Source organism: Urocampus carinirostris, chromosome 16 (assembly GCF_059441175.1).
Source record: "Urocampus carinirostris isolate Australia breed hairy pipefish chromosome 16, RoL_Ucar_1.0, whole genome shotgun sequence".
NCBI classification, from domain to species: Eukaryota; Metazoa; Chordata; class Actinopteri; order Syngnathiformes; family Syngnathidae; genus Urocampus; species Urocampus carinirostris.
Window position 1 is genome coordinate 30928590 of NC_142364.1, and position 19827 is coordinate 30948416.

Consider the following 19827-nt stretch of genomic DNA (forward strand, 5'->3'; position numbering starts at 1 on the left):
AGCGAGCACCGGATCGCTGGCGCTTGTTTCCTCGATATCCCAATAAACTTTTGTGTGAAACGTTACGCGTTTCGGTCTACCATTTGTTTTGGTTTTGACAGGCGTGCCATTTGTGAGTTTGCTGTAGCATTGTTTAAGTGAACAAGTAAACCAAGGCGTGCGTGTTTTAGACCGAAATTGATGCGGTTGGGGCACCACAGAATCCAGGAAGCTAACCAAAGCAGCATCAAAGCAATTCATAAGTGACTCAACAGAACCGTTTAGGAAACAACGCAATTGCCCGCAGTAAAAGATCCAGTACAGCAGATATTGCGGCTGCTAGTACCCTTGGTTTCCTTAAGGCCACATTGTGTAATATTTGACCACTAAATGGCACTGCATTGTCTAAGATGCGAATGAAAATCAGTGCCAAGTGAGCAAAACGTAGCAACTAGATGCCAGACAAACATGAAGGCGATTATTAGGAGTGGATTCTGCTATGTAAAAGAAATACAAATTTCAAGACCTATAAATATTTTTAAAATTTAAATTGGCAGGATAGTACATTTATTTTTGCCCATTATTCAAATCAATGTTTTTTTACTGAATGAAGGGTTTTTTGCATCAATATGAGGCACTAAATATTACACACTGTCCCTTTAACACAACATTTAACCAGAGCCTCAAAAGTACCAAAATAATAATCAGAAATAGGCGTAATATACAGTAACACCGTCACAATTGAGGCTGCCACATCTTGAGTCAAAACCAAGTCCAGTGTTTCCATCTTTATGAGTTCGCACGTCATCTGCATAGCAATGGAAACTACGGTAATATTAAACCTGTGAATAATATCACCAACGGAAGTATACATTTATATATGCTGGATATAAGAAGTAGGAAGGACTGAGACCTGCGGAATGCCACAGGAGATACTAAAAGGCTCACCGTATTTAACACAATGAGTGTTATCTGAGAATGCATGCATTTCGAGCCATCATACCATCACTTGGACCTGGTGGATGGCATCATTTAGAACTTGATGCATCGGTCGAGATTTTGGAACAGGAAATTGTAAAACCGGACCTTCTGTTATTACCTATATTTCATGTTGATGATGTCAGTATATTGTCTGTTGATGCCCTTGCAACATCCATTGCAGCCTGGCCATTCTGGATAGGGGGTCACCTCATGTGAGGACCCTTCTCAAGGTTTTTTTATTTTTCTCATTTTTTTCATTGCCCTCATTTAGGTTTCAGATCAGGGGTAGTCCGTGCAGCCCTCTGTGACTTTTTGTGGTTAAGGGCTATACAAATAAACATGACTTAACTTGACTTGTAGGCCACTGTAGCTTCGGTTAAGGTTGGGCCACACTAGGCCCGATCAAAAAATACCACTGTTTTCAAATATCTGTATAGATACATTAAAAAAATACAAAATAAAAAAGATCATTTTGAGAAATAATGAAAAACTAAACTAATCAATCAAAAGACTATGTGAGTTGAAAACGTTGTTATGGTAATTCCGATTTTAATGTCTTCAGCCTTTAATTTTCTGAACGTGAAAAGTTTTGAACATGTTTTCTTGCAAATTTTTTGTTAATTTATCAGTGGAGAGTGACTTCATTGTTAGTGTAGCATGAAATAGGTAAAAGTAAGAAAAGGCCTGTTTCAAGTATAGTTCAAACGTCAAACCAACTAATGAAAAAAGAAGAATGAATTTGAGCGCGTCTTGGAAATACATTAAACATAAGGAGCATAATGATGGGCAAAACTAGAAGATGGCCTCAGCAAGTAGTAAAGGTCCAAATTCTGTATGGCTCCTTTTAATACAGTGCAACTTCTTTTTCTGTCATGACCCAGGCTGGCGCCAGGTCTACGCCAGGCTCAAAATATAAGAAAGGAACGTAAATTAGTAAATCTTTATGGCTGTTTAAGCCTGTGGCTTTAAATCTGGTGCAGTTCATACACATACAAAATTGAGTTTCGTTTTTAGAATTGAGCATGCAGCTTTTATTCAGGTGTGCTCTGTAGTCCGGAATTTAAGATTTTTTTTTTGCATAGAAAACACCCAGAAACCGATTCGTAGCCCTTAACCTAGCTAAGAACGGTCTGATAGTTTGGAGACTTCTGACAGGGCTTTCATGCTGAGCTGGCAGACTGTTCCAGACATATTGGCTGCCTGACAGTAAAAACTCTGCTGCAGAGGTGCAACTAAGAGCGCTGAGGTTTTTATTTGGTCTGTAACGAGACCGGAGTGTTATATTTAGCAGGGTACTGCATCATATTCAATAAAGACAGAGGGGATGTGATGAGAATTAGAATGGTATGGATGGGTCATAAATACGTAATCACACAAACACACACACGTACACACACACACGTTGTAAACATAACTTTGCCTGAAGAGGGATGGGCTCCACCAGGCTACACTTGCCCAAGACACACCATAGGAAATGGTACCCTACTACCCCAGTGGTTAAGGGATCCAACCAACTAAAATAAATGAATCAAACTCTCACAACTTGAGACAACTGGTCAAGTAGAAATGAGAAACTGCACTTGAAATATTTTGTTCACAACAAAAAAACAACAGAAAAACGATTTAATGTTAGTATCCAATCCCTCTCTCTACCTATCTCACTCCTATTCCTCTTTTTCCATTTAGTTTTTAAATTTATTCAAAGTAGTACACTACTTTTGACCGTCAATAACAGTAACGGCAAAAAAAACAATTAGTTAGAATACCCCGTTACTGGAAAAATAATGCTGGCTGTGGGCTGTTGAAAATTGTTTGGCATGCCACAAATGGCTCCCCAAGCCGCAGTTTGGACATCCTGATTGACACTAGGCATCAACAACTGAAATGAAGAAGATTTAGACAATGTCACAATTTGTTTATTTGACGGTATTAAGATACAGCATATGTGGCTAGTATTGGTTTTATCACTTGATTACCTGAGATTGTTCAATTTAATTGTTTATTTTTATGACTTCTAATACAACCAAACAAACAAAACACTGAGCTTCAAAAAGGGTAGCAGCAGGATTAACTAGAGAACATGTGCCCGAGTTGAAACCCAATGATCAGATGCAATTTCATGTCCAACAGGTGGTGACTTGAATGCATCACAATTTCTTCCTTCCCTTAATTGCACCTCAAGGGGAAAAAGCCGTTCACTAAAGCCTTGCAATCTTCCTCCGCAGAAACATGACGGAATTTCAAGAAGAGGATGCACCCTTCACCGCAAAGAAGGGATTTTGTTCAAACTTCTTTTCTAGAGGTCGTCGGTTCGATTCCCAGCTCCTTTGAGTTAAATGTCAAAGTGTCCTTGGACAAGACACAGAACCCCTAGTGCCCCCAATAAGCAGGAAGGCACCTCGCATGGCTGACAGCGCCGTCTGTGTGTGAATGGTTAAGTGTGAAGTACATTGTAAAGCGCTTTGGGGGGTCCTCAGTGAACGTCCAAGCTACTTAATTTTTGAACCTTTTTATAATAAACCTCATTCATGTCGAGCAACTCAGCATCTCACTACAAAATGTTGATTAACAATATATATGATATAACGAAACACATGTACAATATAACATGTTAAACTACACAAATAAACACGTTTGAAAAACAAATATGGTGTAAGGTTATTTTGTGTTTTGTAAGGGAAAATCCACCATTTTTGATGGAAAAGCTTTATTGATGATATAAGACGTTTACCTTGGCAATTAAAGGCGATGAAAGAGATGTTGTTTAATAACAGAAGGTTATCAATTCAAATGACATCACTGAGCCTTCTTCACAGCGTTTTGTGTTTCGGTTACCGTGGAGACACTTCCTGCCATCAAGCGATTTTTAGCTTAACTTGTTGAGGAACAGTTCACATACACCGAACTTTTTATTGTAAAAAATATATTTGTTGAAATGGCGGAAGAACATTTTTCTATAAATCAACGTAATGACGGCCCCGAAATGGTGAGTCTGTGTCTTATGTTACAATATCGGAGGAAATAATAAATTGAGCTTCCTGTTACGACTTGATCAAAAAAGCTGACGTCGTCAAGATGAGATTTGACAAATAGTGGGTAACGTATTTTATGTTACTCGATGAAAATGTTTACGGTCACTACAACGCGTCAAGTACGGGTTAAAGTAAAAGATTGAATCACTTGTGTTAGTCAAGGGAACTCCAGCTCTCATTAGAGAACTAGCTCTTCCGGCTCGGCTCACCAAAAAGAGCTCTGTTCTTTTGGCTCCCGAACGGCTCTTCAGATTTTTTTGTCGCTTAAATTTCTATACCAACAACTATTAAGGAACATTATTCCTAAAATTACTTTAAAAAGGAGGAATATAAAACAAAAAAGACAAAAAAGAAAACAAAGGAAGAAAAAAGAAATGGAGGAAATAAGAAAAAAAAGAAAAAGGAGATAGGTAAAAAGCTAGAAAAAGGAAACAAAAGGAAAAAAGGGATAAGAGGAAAAGGAAAAAGAAAAGGGAAGAAACTAAAGAAAAAGGAAAAAGAAAAAAGAAAAAAAGGAACTGAAAAAAGAAAAGGACTAAAAAAAGAAGAAAGAAACGGCAACAAGAAACAAAAAGGAATATATAACAAGAAAAAAGAAGAGAAAACAAGTAAAAATCTGAGAGAAAAGGAGAAAAATGAGAAAAAACAAAGGAGAAAAATAAAAGGGAGAAAACAATTGAAAAAAAGCAAGAATAAATAAAGAAAAACCAAGGGAAAAACAAAAGAGAACACAAAATCCGAAAGTAAAAAAAGAAGAGAAATAAGTAGAAAGCTCTGGAAAAAAATCAAGAAAAGCAAAAAAGAATATAAGAAAACAAGTTGAAAGAGAGGGAAAAAAGAAAAAAGGAAGAGAAAATAAGTAGAAATCTGGTAGAAAGGGACCAAAATAAGAAAAATAAAGGAGAAAAGTAAAAGGGGAGAAAAAAGAAAAAAAGTAAGACAAAATAAATAAAAAGCTAGGGAAAAAACAAACAAGAACACAAAAGGAAAAATAGAAGAGAAAATAAGTAAAAAAAGCTGCAGAAAAAAAGCAAGTAAAAACAAGAAAAAAGAAACAAATTAATAAAAAAATGTAAGAAAAGGAGACACAAAGGGAAAAAAGAAGAGAAAATAAATGAAAAGGTAGGGAAAAAAAGAATAAAAAAAGAAAAAAGAGAGTAAAGAGAAGAAAAATTAAAAAAGCAATCAAAAGGAAAAAAAGCAAAAAAGGGAAAAAAAGACATATTTTTGTGTGTCTTTTTAAACTGTATATTACCATTAACAGTGTAACATTATGCAAAAAATGAATGAACTATGAGATACGACTAAATTAGGGCAGCACGGCAACATTTACACTAAAATAATCTAATAGTAAAACATGTTCAAAAAACACACATGACTATATTCAGATTCAGATTCAGATTCAGATTCAGATCTACTTTATTGTCATTCTAGTACACGTGTATACAGAACGAAATGTCGATACATCTGACCCACACAGTTTCCTTGAATGAACAGATATAAATAAAATGTTGTATTGTGTTGTAGTATTGAGTGCTAATAATATACTAAATAATTATGGCTATGTATAGTATTTTACAGTAGCGCAAATAGTGCAAGAGGAGTAGCTAACCAGATGTGCAAAATGGGCAGTCAGGTAAACAAGTCAGGTAAACAGAACAATAACACTGTAACAATAACGCTGTAAGTACAATAGTGCAGAGAAACAGATGTGCAGGAGTGGCTAGCTATAAAGAACTGCCAGTAGTGCAAAAGTCAAACAAAACCCACAGATGTACAGATTAGCAGCAGTTTAGATTTACTATGTGTTTGAGTGACCATTTAACAGTCTAATGGCCAGGGGGACAAGACTATTGTGGAACCTGGTGGTCCTGCACCACACACTGCAGTACCTCTTCTTAGAGGCTAGCAGAGTGAACAGTCCATGATGCGGGTGAGAGGGGTCCCTGATAATGTTCTTAGCTTGGGATAGGCAGCGCTTCTGGCCAATGTCCTGAATGGAGGGAAGAGAAGTCCCGATGATTTTCTCTGCTGTCCTCGTCACCCTCCTCACACTACCCCAGTCGGTAGCGCTGCAGCCTCCACACCACACAGAGATACAGCTGGTCAGGATACTCTCTATGGTGCCCCTGTAGAATGTGATGAGGGAGGGTGGGGGCAGGTGGGCTCTCCTCATCCTCCGCAGGAAGTACAGGCGCTGCTGTGCCCTCTTAACCAGTGATGCAGTGTTCACGGACCAGGTGAGTTTGTTTGTGATGTGCACCCCTAGGAACTTGATGCTGCTGACAACCTCCACAGCCTTGTTGTTGATGAAAAGTTGGGCATGGTTGGGCTGTTTCTTTCTGAAGTCGACAATGATCTCTTTAGTTTTGTCAACATTCAGGACCAGGCTGTTGTCCCTGCACCAGCCCACCAACTGATCCACCTTCTCTCTGTAGGCCAGGTCGTTGTCGTCCTTGATGAGGCCCACCACTGTTGTGTCGTCCGCAAACTTCACGATGTGGTTTGTGGCGGACCTAGGGACGCAGTCGTGTGTCATCAGGGTGAACAGCAAGGGGCTCAGGACACAGCCTTGGGGGGAGCCCGTGCTGAGGTTGATGACATCGGAGATGTTCTGACCAATCCGCACTGACTGGGGTCTGTCAGTGAGGAAGTCCAGCAGCCAATTCCGCAGGGGGGTGTTGAAACCCAGGAGTCTCATTTTGTCTACCAGGTGTTGTGGGATGATGGTGTTGAATGCTGAACTGAAGTCCAGGAACAGCATCCGCACATGGGCGTTCTTCTCCTCTAGGTGTGTCAGGCTCAGGTGAAGCGCCGAGTAGATGGCATCCCCGGTGGATCGGTTTGTCCGGTAGGCGAACTGAAAGGGGTCGAGTGAGGAGGGGAGACTGGAGGTGATGTGCTCTTTAACCAGTCTCTCAAAGCACTTCATTATGATGGGAGTCAATGCAACGGGCCGGTAATCGTTGAATGATAAGAGCTGGGGTTTCTTTGGCACTGGGATGATGTTAGCAATCTTGAAGCATGATGGTACCGTGGCTTGGTCTAGCGAGGTGTTGAAAATGTCTGTTAGTACACAAGCCAGCTGATCGGCGCACTCCCTAAGGACCCGCCCTGGAATGTTGTCCGGGCCTGGAGCCTTCCGTGTGTTGACCCTTCTCAGGGTCTTCCTCACGTCAAGAAGTTGTTGAAGTCATTCAGAAAGTCCATGCTAGTGTCCTGCACTGGGGCGGTGGTTGGCTTGTATCTGGTGATGGCCTGAATGCCTTTCCACATATCCCTGGTGTTGGTTGTGGTGAGGAAACGGTCCTGGATTTTTTGACTGTGCGATCGCTTTGCTAGTCTGATAGCACGGTTCAGGTTAGCCCTCGCTGATCTATTAAAATATCTACAGATCTACAAAAAAAAAAAAATACCAAACCATATTAACCTTTAATTAAATCAACAAATTTAAGTCAACAACACAAAATCCTTGAAAAAAGTTTACCAATCACAAGAGAAGAAAAGAGTCTCGAAGGGAAATGGCGTTTATTAAGCCGATAAGTTTGCGAATGATACATCACTAGAAAACACTGCCAGTGTTTTAGCACACAAAAGTAATCGGTTTTTCTCTCCCACTTTTCTTAATCATGCAATTCCAAGAAAAACAGGGCGCTAATGCTGAAGCACGGACACAAGGGAATCATCACAATGAATACGAATGCCAAGATGGAGAATATTACCACCCTGAAATCGGCATTTGCCCCTCCAAAAACTCCAGGGGTGAGACTGACGGGTATGCTTTTTTCCCCTTCTTTTTGGACAGGCCATTCACTTTAAAGGTATTCCCAAACCAAAACAAAAAATCTGAATGTGCAGTGTTTTCAAATATGTAGCAAAATATTCCACACCTCGTGGGACTCAAAAAAATTAGTATACTAATCTGGTTTGTTCCTGGTAGAGCACTTGTTCTAAACTGGACTGACTTGAGGACCCACCATTTAACCCTAACTACAGGCTGCATCCCAAATCAAGAAAAAAAGTCCAGTTCTAAAAGATTAATAAGATTAATACACTGGTAAAAAGCTAAAATCATAAACCATATATTGTACTTACCAGCAGACATTCGTGCATTTGGCAATTGTTTCCTTCTTGTGCCTGTTTTCCACTTTTCCTTCCCCTTCTCACTAACTTTCTTGGGTCCCATTGTTGTTGGCAAAACAAGGAAATAAAACCAACAACATCAATATTAAATGAGATGTGGTCCCTCTCAATTGACTACACGAGGTAGAAAACATCAAACAGGGCATTATTGCCATCTACGTTTGAGGAGTCCGCAAACCACTTTTTGGTCACGACCCACCAGTTGAGAAACACTGCTCTAATGCTGTGACGTCATTGAAGAAGCACAACATTTTCAAAATGGTTTATCCCATTAACTCGACATGAAAGGCCAGCTCCGGAACACACAGCGTTTATATTCATAATCGATGAATAAATCGATGATTTGTCTCAATTAATTCATGAATCTTATTTAAAACACAGATTTAATTTCCTCCTCTTACAGATAGAAAAATAGTGCACAAAACAACAGAGTTTATATAATATGAAACAATAAAAAAATCCAAATGTTTTTCAAATAGCTTAACAATAAACAAAAAATACATCCAAATTTATGCTGTATGGCTGCCCATCGCGTGTTGTTTGGCCAGCTAGCCTAGCATTAAGACAGTTTTTTTGCATGTCGCTTGGTTTATTCTTGGTCAGCTTTGCTTTTAGTTCCTGGATCCCGGTTAGCGTGGCTGCTCACTGCAAATTTTTTAGTCGAACGACCTCGCTTTTTCGCGAGGTTGCAGCCGCCTTTCGTTGGTCGGTCCCAGTTAGCCCACGTAAGCTATTCCGTGTGTTTTCATTGCCTCTTGTGCCATTACTACATCCATTCACGACACAGTGACTAGCGATTCTCCACAAAAGCTACCAAGACCTCGCTTAAAACACTCATAACCTCTTTTGACATACATATATATATATATATATATATATATATATATATATATATATATATATATATATATATATATACTGGACTGTTTTAGAAAATTAGAATATTGTGATAAAGTTCTTTATTTTCTGTAATGCAATTAAAAAAACAAAAATGTCATACATTATGGATTCATTACACATCAACTGAACTATTTCAAGCCTTTTATTATTTGAATATTGCTGAATTTGGCTTACAGCTTAAGAAAACTCAAAAATCCTATCTCAAAATATTAGAATATCATGAAAAAGTATACAAGTAGGCTATTCAACTAATCACCTGAATCATCTAATTAACCCGAAACACCTTGCGAGGGTTTTCTGAGCCTTAAAAACACTCAGCTTGGTTCAGTAAACTAAATCACAAGTATGGGGAAGACTGCTGATCTGACTGCTGTCCAGAGGACCATCATTGATACCCTCCATCAGGAGGGTAAGACACAAAAATAAATTTCTCAAAGAGCAGGCTTTTTACAGATTGCAGTTTCAAAGCATATCCACAAAAAGTCTGTTGGAAGGGAAAAATGTGGCCGGAAACGCTGCACAACCAAGAGAGATGACCGCAGCCTTAACAAAATTGTGAAGAAGAGCCGCTTCCAGAATTTGGGGGAGCTTCAAAGACAGTGGGCTGAAGCTGGAGTCCAGGTATCAAAAGCCACAGTTCACAAACGTGTCCGGGAAATGGGCTACAATAGCCGTATTCCCATGGTCAAGCCACTTCTGAACTCAAGACAACGGAAGAAGCGTCTGACTGACAGTTGCAGAGTGGTCCAAAGTCCTCTTTTCAGACGAAAGCAAGTTTTGCATTTCATTTGGAAGTCAAGGCGCCAGAGTCTGGAGAAAGGCTGGAGAGGAGCAAAATCCAAGTTGCCTGAAATCCAGTGTGAAGTTCCCACAGTCAGCAATGGTTTGGGGAGCCATGTCAGCTGCTGGTGTTGGTCCACTGTGTTTCATCAAGTCCAGAGTAAATGCAACTGTGTACCAAGAGATTTTAGAGCACTACATGCTTCCATCTGCTGAAAAGCTCTATGGAGATGAGGATTTCATTTTCCAGCATGATCTGGCACCTGCCCACAGTGCCAAAACCACCAGTAACTGGTGCACTGACCATGGCATCACTGTCCTTGATTGGCCTGCTAATTCCCCTGACCTGAACCCCATCGAGAATTTGTGGGGTATAGTTAAGAAGAAGATGAAAGACACCAGACCTACAAATGCAAATGAGCCGAAGGCCGCTATCGAAGCATCCTGGGCATCAATAACACCTCAGCAATGCCACAAGCTGATTGCCTCCATGCCACGCCGGATTGATGCAGTAATCCGTGCAAAAGGATTCCCAACCAAGTACTGAGTGCATCAATGGACATTTTCAAATGTTTGATTTAGTTTTGCTGTTATAAAATTATTTTTTTACTTGATCTGAGGAAGTATTCTAATATTTTGAGATAGGATTTTTGAGTTTTTTTCAGCTGTAAGCCAAAATCAGCAATATTCAAATAATAAAAGGCTTGAAATAGTTCAGTTGATGTGTAATGAATCCAGAATGTATGACATTTTTGTTTTTTTAATTGCATTACAGAAAATAAAGAACTTTATCACAATATTCTAATTTTCTGAGACAGTCCAGTATATTAGTGCAAATACCATGTAGTATTTCCCCACATTCTACATGTTTAAGAATATAGGAATACCTTTAAAGACGATTTCTACACCAATGATCACATACTTAAAGTGTTAACTGTAGCAACCATTAAACCTCATTTTATCATCGATGCGTTTCCATTTTTTTAGGCATCAGGTCTGAGCTTTTGGAAAGAAGAATTTCCCAAATATTGAGGTAAGGATTACTGCAATACTGTGTCGTACCTGCTGCAATGTCAATACAGAAGTTTTATTTCAAATAAGAAATCAAACTAGGTAAAAATATTTAAAAAAAAACACTAAACGATGAATCCACGGTTAAAAAAAGGATGCATTCAATTTGACGTTCCTTGAATTTTAAGGGGAGTGTGTTTTATTTGGCCATTAAATATATCTGATTGTGTAGTGCAACAGCGATGCTCACCGTTTAAGTACCTGCGAGAATTTCAAAATATGAGAATTGATTGCATTGACATAAAAAGAAGGAGTGTTACCCATACCCTAACTCTCAACATTGCATCCAAGTTGTCAGGACCAGAACAGGAAACCGGACCCACTCGCGCAACGTTACTCGCAGTTTTATTGGGGAAAGGAGAAAGGAGCGCACACTCGATCCGGAGATCGTTGGTCGCGGGGAGTAGGTTGCTCAGCCTCGGAAGTGAGAACTCCGTGGCTAGCGATGACGAAGTCAGGAACGAAAACGAGGAGAAATCAAACAGATCGTGGCGGGAGAAAAACAAGAGCCAAACACAGGAAAAACGGAGATTCGCAGAGGGACCGACAAAAGGCGACTGTCAGGACAGCGTTTGAATACTGACAGGAAGCCAATCTGTCAACAAGTTTCAGCTGGCGTCAACGGGCGGGGACCAATTGTGCGCCATGGCAACCGTGACACAAATTGAACAGTAGTAGAAGTATTTATCAAAAAAACTAGTTATTTTCCGTATCATTGGCATCAATGTCAGGTCACTGAAGTTTCCTTTAATCCCAGAGGACTGATTACAGGCAAATGACATTGGCTCAGGAGGTAGAGCGCTTGTCTTGGGATCAAGAGGTCGCAGGTTCGAGTCCCGGCTCCTCTGCGTTATATATCAAAGTGTCCTTGGGTAAGACACTGAATCACTAATGCCCCCAATAGAAGGTAGTTGCCTTGCATGGCTGACGCTGCTATCGGTTAGCTAGTGTGTAAAAGGCAAAAGTGTGAAGCACATTGTAAAGTGCTTTGGGAGGTTTTCATTGACTTGAAAAGCACTATATAAATCCATTTACATTTAGTTTATTTTTGCAGGGACAAGGTCCAGGCAGAACGGAACCCGCCGCTCCCCCCAGCCGACTTCTCCTCTGTCACTCAGAGGGATTTTCGGGTTGAGGGATTTGTACCCCAAAGGATTAAAGTGGACCGGGTATGTATTTTTGTTTTCTTTTGTGAGTGTTACATAATGCGTTTTATTCATAACATCCCTGTCAACCTCAGCTATGTACTTCACTTATTAATTATTGTAATTGCACTTATTAAGCATTAATAAACCAACACAACGCAGCACCTATTTACTCACAAATTGTGTAGACTAAAACAGAAGAATTTGAGTGAACAAGATTTCATTATTTACCCAATAAACCACACAAACAATCCTTTAAGCATCTTTGTTCTGTTCCCACTCTCAGTATATAAGTGTTGCTTAATTTAAACGTCACATCGTATTCAAATGAAATGTTTTCCGACAAAACTTATTAAACGGCGTACGTAAATTGAAAGTATAAAATTAAAAAATGTATAAAACACAGGGAAAATGTATACTTGTATGTCAGAACCAGAACAGGAGGACCCAGATGCGTAACGTTTTCACACAAGCTTTATTTTACGGGAATGGGGCAGTCCTGCGCGTGAACACAATCCGTGATTTGGGGATCGCTGGGCGGAAAAAGTAAGACAGGAGTCTGGCGTGGAAAAACAGTAAGCCAGAGGCCGACGAGATCACTACCAGATACACGAACAGATACCGGGGTCGATATCAGACAGGACGGGACAGACAGGATCGATACCAGATACACGAGCAGTAACCGGACAGACGGGATTGATACCGGACAGGACGGGACAGACAGGATCGATACCAGATACTTGAGACTGTAGCAAGATATCACACAGGACGAGACAGACGGGATCGATACCAGACACTGGAGACTGGAGTCAGATATCAAACAGGCTGAGATAGACGGGCACGATACCCGATACTGGAGACTGTAGCAAGATATCACAGACGGGATCGATACCAGGCACTGGAGACTGGAGTCAGATATCAAACAGGACGAGATAGACGGGATCGATACCCGATACTGGAGTCAGATATCAGACAGGACGAGACAGACAGGATCGATGCCAGACACTGAGGACTGGAGTCAGATATCAAACAAGACGAGATAGACGGGATTGATACCGGACAGGATACACAAGCAGGATACGGGACAGAGTCAAAACACACGTCTTGCGGGTGCAGAGCTTCATTGACGGACTGACAAAGGGTGAGTGAGAGCACTGAGCTTAAACAGGAGGGAAGCCAATCAGGAAACGAGCCGCAGCTGGTGCCAAACGGGCGGGGCCAAGTGAGGGCAATGGGCAACCGTGACACATGTATGTGTACAAGGATTTACGGTATATTTCCGTATTCGAGCAATGTTTGAGCAATAATTGATTACCGGTAAGTTGACAGGTATGTTATAAATAGATTTGCAAAGTGGTATGTTATGGGCTTCCCTAGAGCGCCTTTTTCAATGCATTTTGGTCCCATTCTATGATACAACTCTCTGTAGTGGTGAACTATTACACACTGTCAATTCAGTAAATGACACTATATTTTTAGAACCAACTTAAGAGCTCCTTGCTTTTAACCAGGGGTTGTCAACCTCGTGCCCGCGGGCACACTGACGCCCGCGGCGACACAATCACGTGCCCGCGGACCCGTTCTAAAAATATGCACAAAAATTGCACTTAATGGAGCAAAACCTTATGCAATCTTTTTGTGTGCATTAAGAGTGCATTGCAGAGTTTGTTACTTTTTATTCATGACTGTGCCTAAAGCAGAACTGCAGTTGAAGATTAAAACTTGAACGAGTTAAAATATACATTTTTGTTGCTTCTACTTCTAGATTCATGATTATAAAACTGAGCAGGCCATCAGCTATTGGAGTGAAAATTACCAGCGAGTACAGGTGGGTCACAATTGCATAAGTGTTTATTGTTCTTGTGTTTCATCAAAAATGTTTTATTTTTTCAACATACAAAACTACATTTAGAGACGTAAAAGATGTGTTTGTGTACAAAGGTCAGAATGAGAAAGAATTGAGATTGTGCGCTCTATTTTTCTGCGTTAATGTCATGATTACCAATTCAGAGCACCTGCGACTGCTTAATTGGTGCCAACAGCCTGGACAGCTGATTGGATGATGCACTCTTTTTAAACCCCCGGCTTCCAAGAGGAAGCCGTCAGATCGTTATGCGAACTGTTGCCACCAGCTCAGTAAGCCTTTACGTCCAACTCTGTTCCTGCCGTGCTTTTCTCTACCTGATCTTCGTTGCCAAACCTGTTTCCGGAGCTGACTTTGCTCCGTTCTGCCTGCCTGTTTCCCGATCTGTTTTGCCCCGTTACCTTCCTGCCTCCTGTTGTGGACCTCATTTCCGAACTTGACACCGCCTTTGCTCTCCAGTCCCGGCCAGTGACTTGTAATTCCCGCCTGTCTCCGATCCTCCTCGCTAGACACTGAAGTGCCACTTCCACATCGCCCGCTCCTCTTGTCCATCACCCATCGGATCGTGGAAGCAAGCCCTGCTCTCCCTCTTTATTAATATAAACTGAGAAAACGAGCGCTATTGGGTCCTGTGTCCGTTTCTGGTCTGTGGTCTGTTAAATACAATCCATCTCCAGAATTTATATAAAAAAAAAAACAACAACAACATGCGCTTGGTTAAAACTGGAAGTGGCAAACTTTTACCAAAGAATAACCCTAATGCAATTGCGGTTTATTCACGGACAAAGATGTACGTAGATGTACTGTAGATATACTGTATTTATTCGTGTCTAACACATACTCGTGTATAACGCACACCCCTAATTTTTGAATAACAATCTGCATAAAATTTTGTTTGACTATTTCTCTTGTCGTGATTTCTATGTCGATTTACATCTCCTAGCTCCACTTTTTCTATTCTCTAGCATTTATCTCTGGTACTGTGACTATAAATACTGTGATAATGAGATCAAATCTAATGCCTTTTTGTTTATCATCCATATCACTCGTGTTGCATAAGTTAAATTCTGCGCCCTCACTGCTGCGACCTGGGTTCGATTTCTGTGGTCAGCAATATATTTTTAGACTGGTCATTCATTGCACAAATATGATAACATAAAAGCATAAAATCTTGTGTATAACGAGGACCAAAAGTATGCGTATATGTTCCTGTACGGAGCCTTCGCTCTGAAAACGCTGGTCTACTAGTGATCCCAAGAGCCAAGAAGAGATCCGAAGGTTCGAGAGCGTTCTCCATTTGGGGCCCGGTGTTGTGGAATGCTCTGCCCTCTGAAGTTTGATCTGCAACCTCAGAGGAACTGTTTAAATCTAGGCTTAAAACACACTTCTATTCTATAGCTTATGAATGACCTATATTTCATGTTGACAATATCAGATTCAGATTTACTTTATTGTCATTCGTGTACACGTGTATACAGAACAAAATGTCGATACATCTGACCCGCACAGTTTCTTTGAACATCAGCCGGGATAGATAAGATTAACCATGTCTTCGTCAGAATTTTAGCGCAACAGTTCGTCATCTCGCGGTTCGATGCCACTTCCAGTTGTTAAATGGTCCAGTTTATTGTCCAGAGAGCGAACGTTGGAGAGGAAAATGGATGGGAGAGGCGTTTTGCAGGGTTTAGCCTTTAGCCTAGCTGTTAGCCCGGCCCGACAACCCCGCTTCCTCGTCCGGCGGTCACGCCGCTGTCTTGCCACTCTGCTTCGCTGCTTTGTAGGCCGCTGGGTCTTGTTGACATAGCAGTCCGTGGCTAATAAACACTCCCGAGTGGTCGTAGCACCGAGCGCTTGATGTCTGGATGATCGCATATCCAGCAAAAAAAAACTGCGATCGAATATATATATCAATATTGTTTATTAGTTGTTATTGTAACATCCATTGCAGCCTGGTCATCCTGGAAGGGGGATTACCTCATGTGCAGTACCTTCTCAAGGTTTCTTCATTTTCCTCATGTTGAGGTCTTTGAGTTTTTCCTTTCCCTCATGGTTTTAGATCAGGGGATGGTGTCGTAATAGTTTGTAGTTTGATCTGTACAGCCCTTTGAGACTCTTTGTGATTAAGAGCTATACAAATAAACATGACTTGAATGTGCGTTACACCCAACTAAATGTGATAGTCCCACTTCAAAATAAACAAAGCAAGATTTGTATTTGTTATCTTTTTGTCTTCCTATATAAAATTTGAAACAGTGTCAAGTCAAGTCGCATTTATTTATATAGCCCTTAATCACAAAAATGTCTCAAAGGACTGCACAGGATTACAATTACACCATGGCCTGATCTTAAACCAAAATGCAGGCAAGGAAAAACTCAAAACCTCAGCTTGAGGAAAAAAGAAACCTTGAGAAGGGGCCTCACAGTGGTGGATTTTTGTTTTTAAATTGGTCATCATTTTTAAGGGAAGAAAAGCAGTAGTCGAATGTGTGAAGCAGTAGTGTATAAAGTTTATAAACAAGACATTCAAAATAAGAAGAGAAGAAAATGGATTTTGAACTTGCAAGGAGAACTAGAGAAGACTAGGGGAAAAATTCTAACCTTTTCTAAAAGCTAGGGATGGGCGGATCAATTTAAGTATCAATATTTTCCAAACTAACCAAGTACTTGGATCCGATCGATACTATTGTCCTGTGATAGATACTTCAGTCCTTCACCAATTTCCTTGGGCAGCCCTTCTCTCTCTCATCCACTGCCCTCAGCCACTCTCAAATTGTATGCCCGATTGTGTGACTGACAGCCACACTTTTAGTACCTCTCCCGATCTGGCCTTATGCTGGTACCTGCCTGCCAGGCAGAAGAGAGGACGAAATCCATGTGCCGACCTTCCTTTCAGAAGCGACAAACAGGAAGCACAGGGCAATGTGGACGTTTTTTTCCATCAGCTTCAGAAAAGGACAATGTCAGGTATAATTTGTGTGCTAAAGTGGTCTGCTACTGTTGCAACACCACAAATTTGAATAAACAGATGAAAAAGCTCACCCTGCTCAGAGCAATGATCTGCAACCAAAAATGTAAACATAATAATGTTCCTGAACAAAAATTTGTAAATCCATTGTCACTATGGCAACAGAGTCAATGAGAGACAAGTGATACTTTTTTTGTAATACTGACTTTACTTTCAAATATTGTGCAATGGAAGAAACTTTAGTGGTATTGTTGACTTTGTTATACCGTACTTCTATTTTGGTTACATTGCTGCTTTTTTTATTTGCCTCTCTGCTTTTTTTCCCCAAACAGTTCGATTACAAATATTTCTATTTTTCTATACTTCTATAACAGGGGTATCAAATTCATTTTAGCTGGAGGCTACAAACTAGAGAGTAAGTTTAGGAGAAAGAGAGAGAAGGAAAGAGAGAGAGAGATAAAGAGGGAACAAGGGAGACAAATTAAAATAGAAAGAGACAGAAAAAGGGAGAAGCGTGAGATCAAATTGAGAGAGAAAGCACAATAGAGAGAAAGGGAGAAAAGAGAGATAGAGATGAAAAAATAAAGAGAAAAAGAAAGTGAAAAGATTAAGAAATGAGAGAAGAAAACATGCAAGGAGAGAAACAAATAAAAAGTAACCATAAAAAAGACAGAAAGTAAGGGAGTGAGAAAGTAATAAAAAGAAGGAAAGAGTGAAAAAGAGAGAAAAAAAGAGTCAGAGAAAGAGAAGAAAAGAGAGAAAAATCAAAGAAAAGAGGGACAAAAAGAAAAAGAGAAAGATAGAAATAAATACTACTGCAGTTGCTTTGCGAGTTTCGCCTGGCTTGTGTGACATCGAGTGGACATTTCTCAAACTGGAGCTCATATTTTTCTTGCGCTTCGCTCAGTGTTGTCTTGCAGGCCGCATTAAAACCCTTGGCGGGCCTGATCCGGGCCGCGGGCCGCCTGTTCGACAAAGGTGTTATAAAGTTTGCAATGCACTTATTTAATTAAAAAAAGCTTTTGAGTAACTTTTTTGTGCCGTGTTTGTAGAAACTCTTGATAAACTCAAGGAGGAATGGTTCAATGATCATGACAATTCCAAGCAAGACGAACCGGCATCAATCAATACTACCCTGTATTTACTCTGATTGGATCGATACCAAAACCCCTCCCCTGAGCCCTTTCTTTCGATGACATTTCCTAGGTTACCAAAAGCAGATACGCTCATAAAGGTGTGGAAATCAAAGAACATCATAACGATTGGCCAAAACAATGATATAAAGAGTGCATAATAGTCAAAATAACGAACTCGCATCTTGTGCAATATTCTTTACAGGTGTCTAATATAAAAAACAGCATCATTTTCTCACTGATGGAACATTTCCTTTACCATTGCCCACCGTCTATCTCAGGGGTGTCAAACTCATTTTAACTCGAGGGCCACACGATATAACATTCTGTTGGAGGCCGGACTAGTAGATTAAAGAGAAAGAAAAAGAGAGATAAAGAAATAAGAGAAAGAGGGAGGGAAAAGGAGAGAGGGCGGGACAAAGAAAGAAAAAGAGAGAGCGTGAGAGATAAAAAGTCATGAGAGAGGAGGAAAAGAAAGGAGGTGGAAGAAAGAAATCCAAAGAGAAATAGAAAGACAGAGGGAGAGAAAAGAGAAAAGAAAGCGCAAAGGGTAGGATGAGAGAAAGAGAAAAGGAAATAAGGAAGTTAGAGCAAAAGAAGTTAAAAAGACAGAGAGAAAGAAACAAAGAGCAACAAAACAAGAGAAAAAGAGAGACATAGAGAGTGAAAGAGACAGAGATGGAGAGAGAGAGAGAGAGAGAGAGAGAGAAAGAAAGAAAGAAATACAACTACAGTGTCTTTGTTCGAGGCACCTGGCTTTGGCAACATCAAGTTGACATATTTCAACCTGCAGCTTGCTTTTCTCTTGCGCTTCTCTGAGTGTTGTCTCGCGGGCCGGATTCAACCCATTAGCGGGCCTGATCCGGCCCGCGGGCTGCCTGTTTGACACTGTTTGACACCTGTGGTCTGGTTTAGCATTTTAACATATTTTGGTTTTGTCTGACAGGGAATCAGCCCGGTGGAGTGCCCGAACACACCATTTCGTAAATCCGCCAAGTTTTCTACACCCATTGATGAACTGCGGGATGACGAGGAAGCCTTCATGCAATAATTGTCCAAACATATTCATCTTCAATAAATTGAGATTTCTTCTACTCGTGTATTCGCTAGTTTTCTCAACCACATGCAAGTACGTAAAAAAACTCACCTTTTCTTTATGCTGCAAAAACAACAATGTACAATGTACAGGGTTGGGTAGGGTTACTTTAACTGGATTACTTTTAATTACTTTTGGATTACTCCAATACCAAATATGCTAATAAAAGACAAAAGAAACTAAATATGAATAAAATTATGACTCACAACACGTGGTAAGCTTTCTCTCCTGGCTTTGATCTCCGGTAAAACTAACATAAAATGCAACAGAAAAAAAATGAAAATAAATCCAAACAGCTTGCCAACATCATTTTTGCTGTTCCATGTATTCCGTTACTCCCCAAGCCTGCACAAAAATTAGTAATTTTATTCATAATTAGTTTTTTTTGTCTTTTATTAGCATATTTGGTATTGGAGTATCCAAAGGTAATTGAAAGTAGTCCAGTTAAAGTAACCCTACCCAACCCTGACAATGTAGTTGTCATTGAAGTCGTTTAAAGGGACAGTGTGTCATATTTGACCACTAGCTGTCACTGCATGGTGTACTGCAACCGAAAACAAATGCAACGAGGGAAGGGAAGAAGAATAACTACGGAAACCTAAAGTGACATTTTGTTCTCATATTTTTGTCCAGGATTTAACAAGAATTTTGGTTTTGGGGGGAAATTATAGTGTAGCAGTAAGATGGTGCACAATTATGTCACCTCCCCCTGTCATGACCACAACAGAAGTAGGACCA

At 40.3% G+C, this 19827-nt stretch overlaps 1 protein-coding gene across 1 annotated transcript; it reads left to right on the forward strand.

Moving 5' to 3' along the window:
* Window positions 1-3778: 3778 nt before the first annotated feature.
* spag8 (sperm associated antigen 8) lies at window positions 3779-19087 on the forward strand. The gene is made up of 6 exons (XM_088356035.1): window positions 3779-3946; window positions 7635-7767; window positions 10803-10848; window positions 11941-12055; window positions 13797-13859; window positions 18940-19087. Exons 1-6 carry the CDS (start codon window positions 3896-3898, stop codon window positions 19042-19044), a joined length of 513 nt encoding a protein of 170 aa, XP_088212161.1. The 5' UTR covers window positions 3779-3895; the 3' UTR covers window positions 19045-19087.
* Window positions 19088-19827: the final 740 nt, after the last annotated feature.

Excerpts from the sequence above, each read along its gene's own strand:
- spag8 (XM_088356035.1), top strand. The coding sequence starts at position 3,896 with ATGGCGGAAGAACATTTTTCTATAAATCAACGTAATGACGGCCCCGAA. Across the intron at positions 3,947-7,634 it reads GTAATGACGGCCCCGAAATG|AAAAACAGGGCGCTAATGCT; the intron begins GTGAGTCTGTGT and ends TGCAATTCCAAG. Across the intron at positions 7,768-10,802 it reads TCCAGGGGTGAGACTGACGG|GCATCAGGTCTGAGCTTTTG; the intron begins GTATGCTTTTTT and ends CCATTTTTTTAG.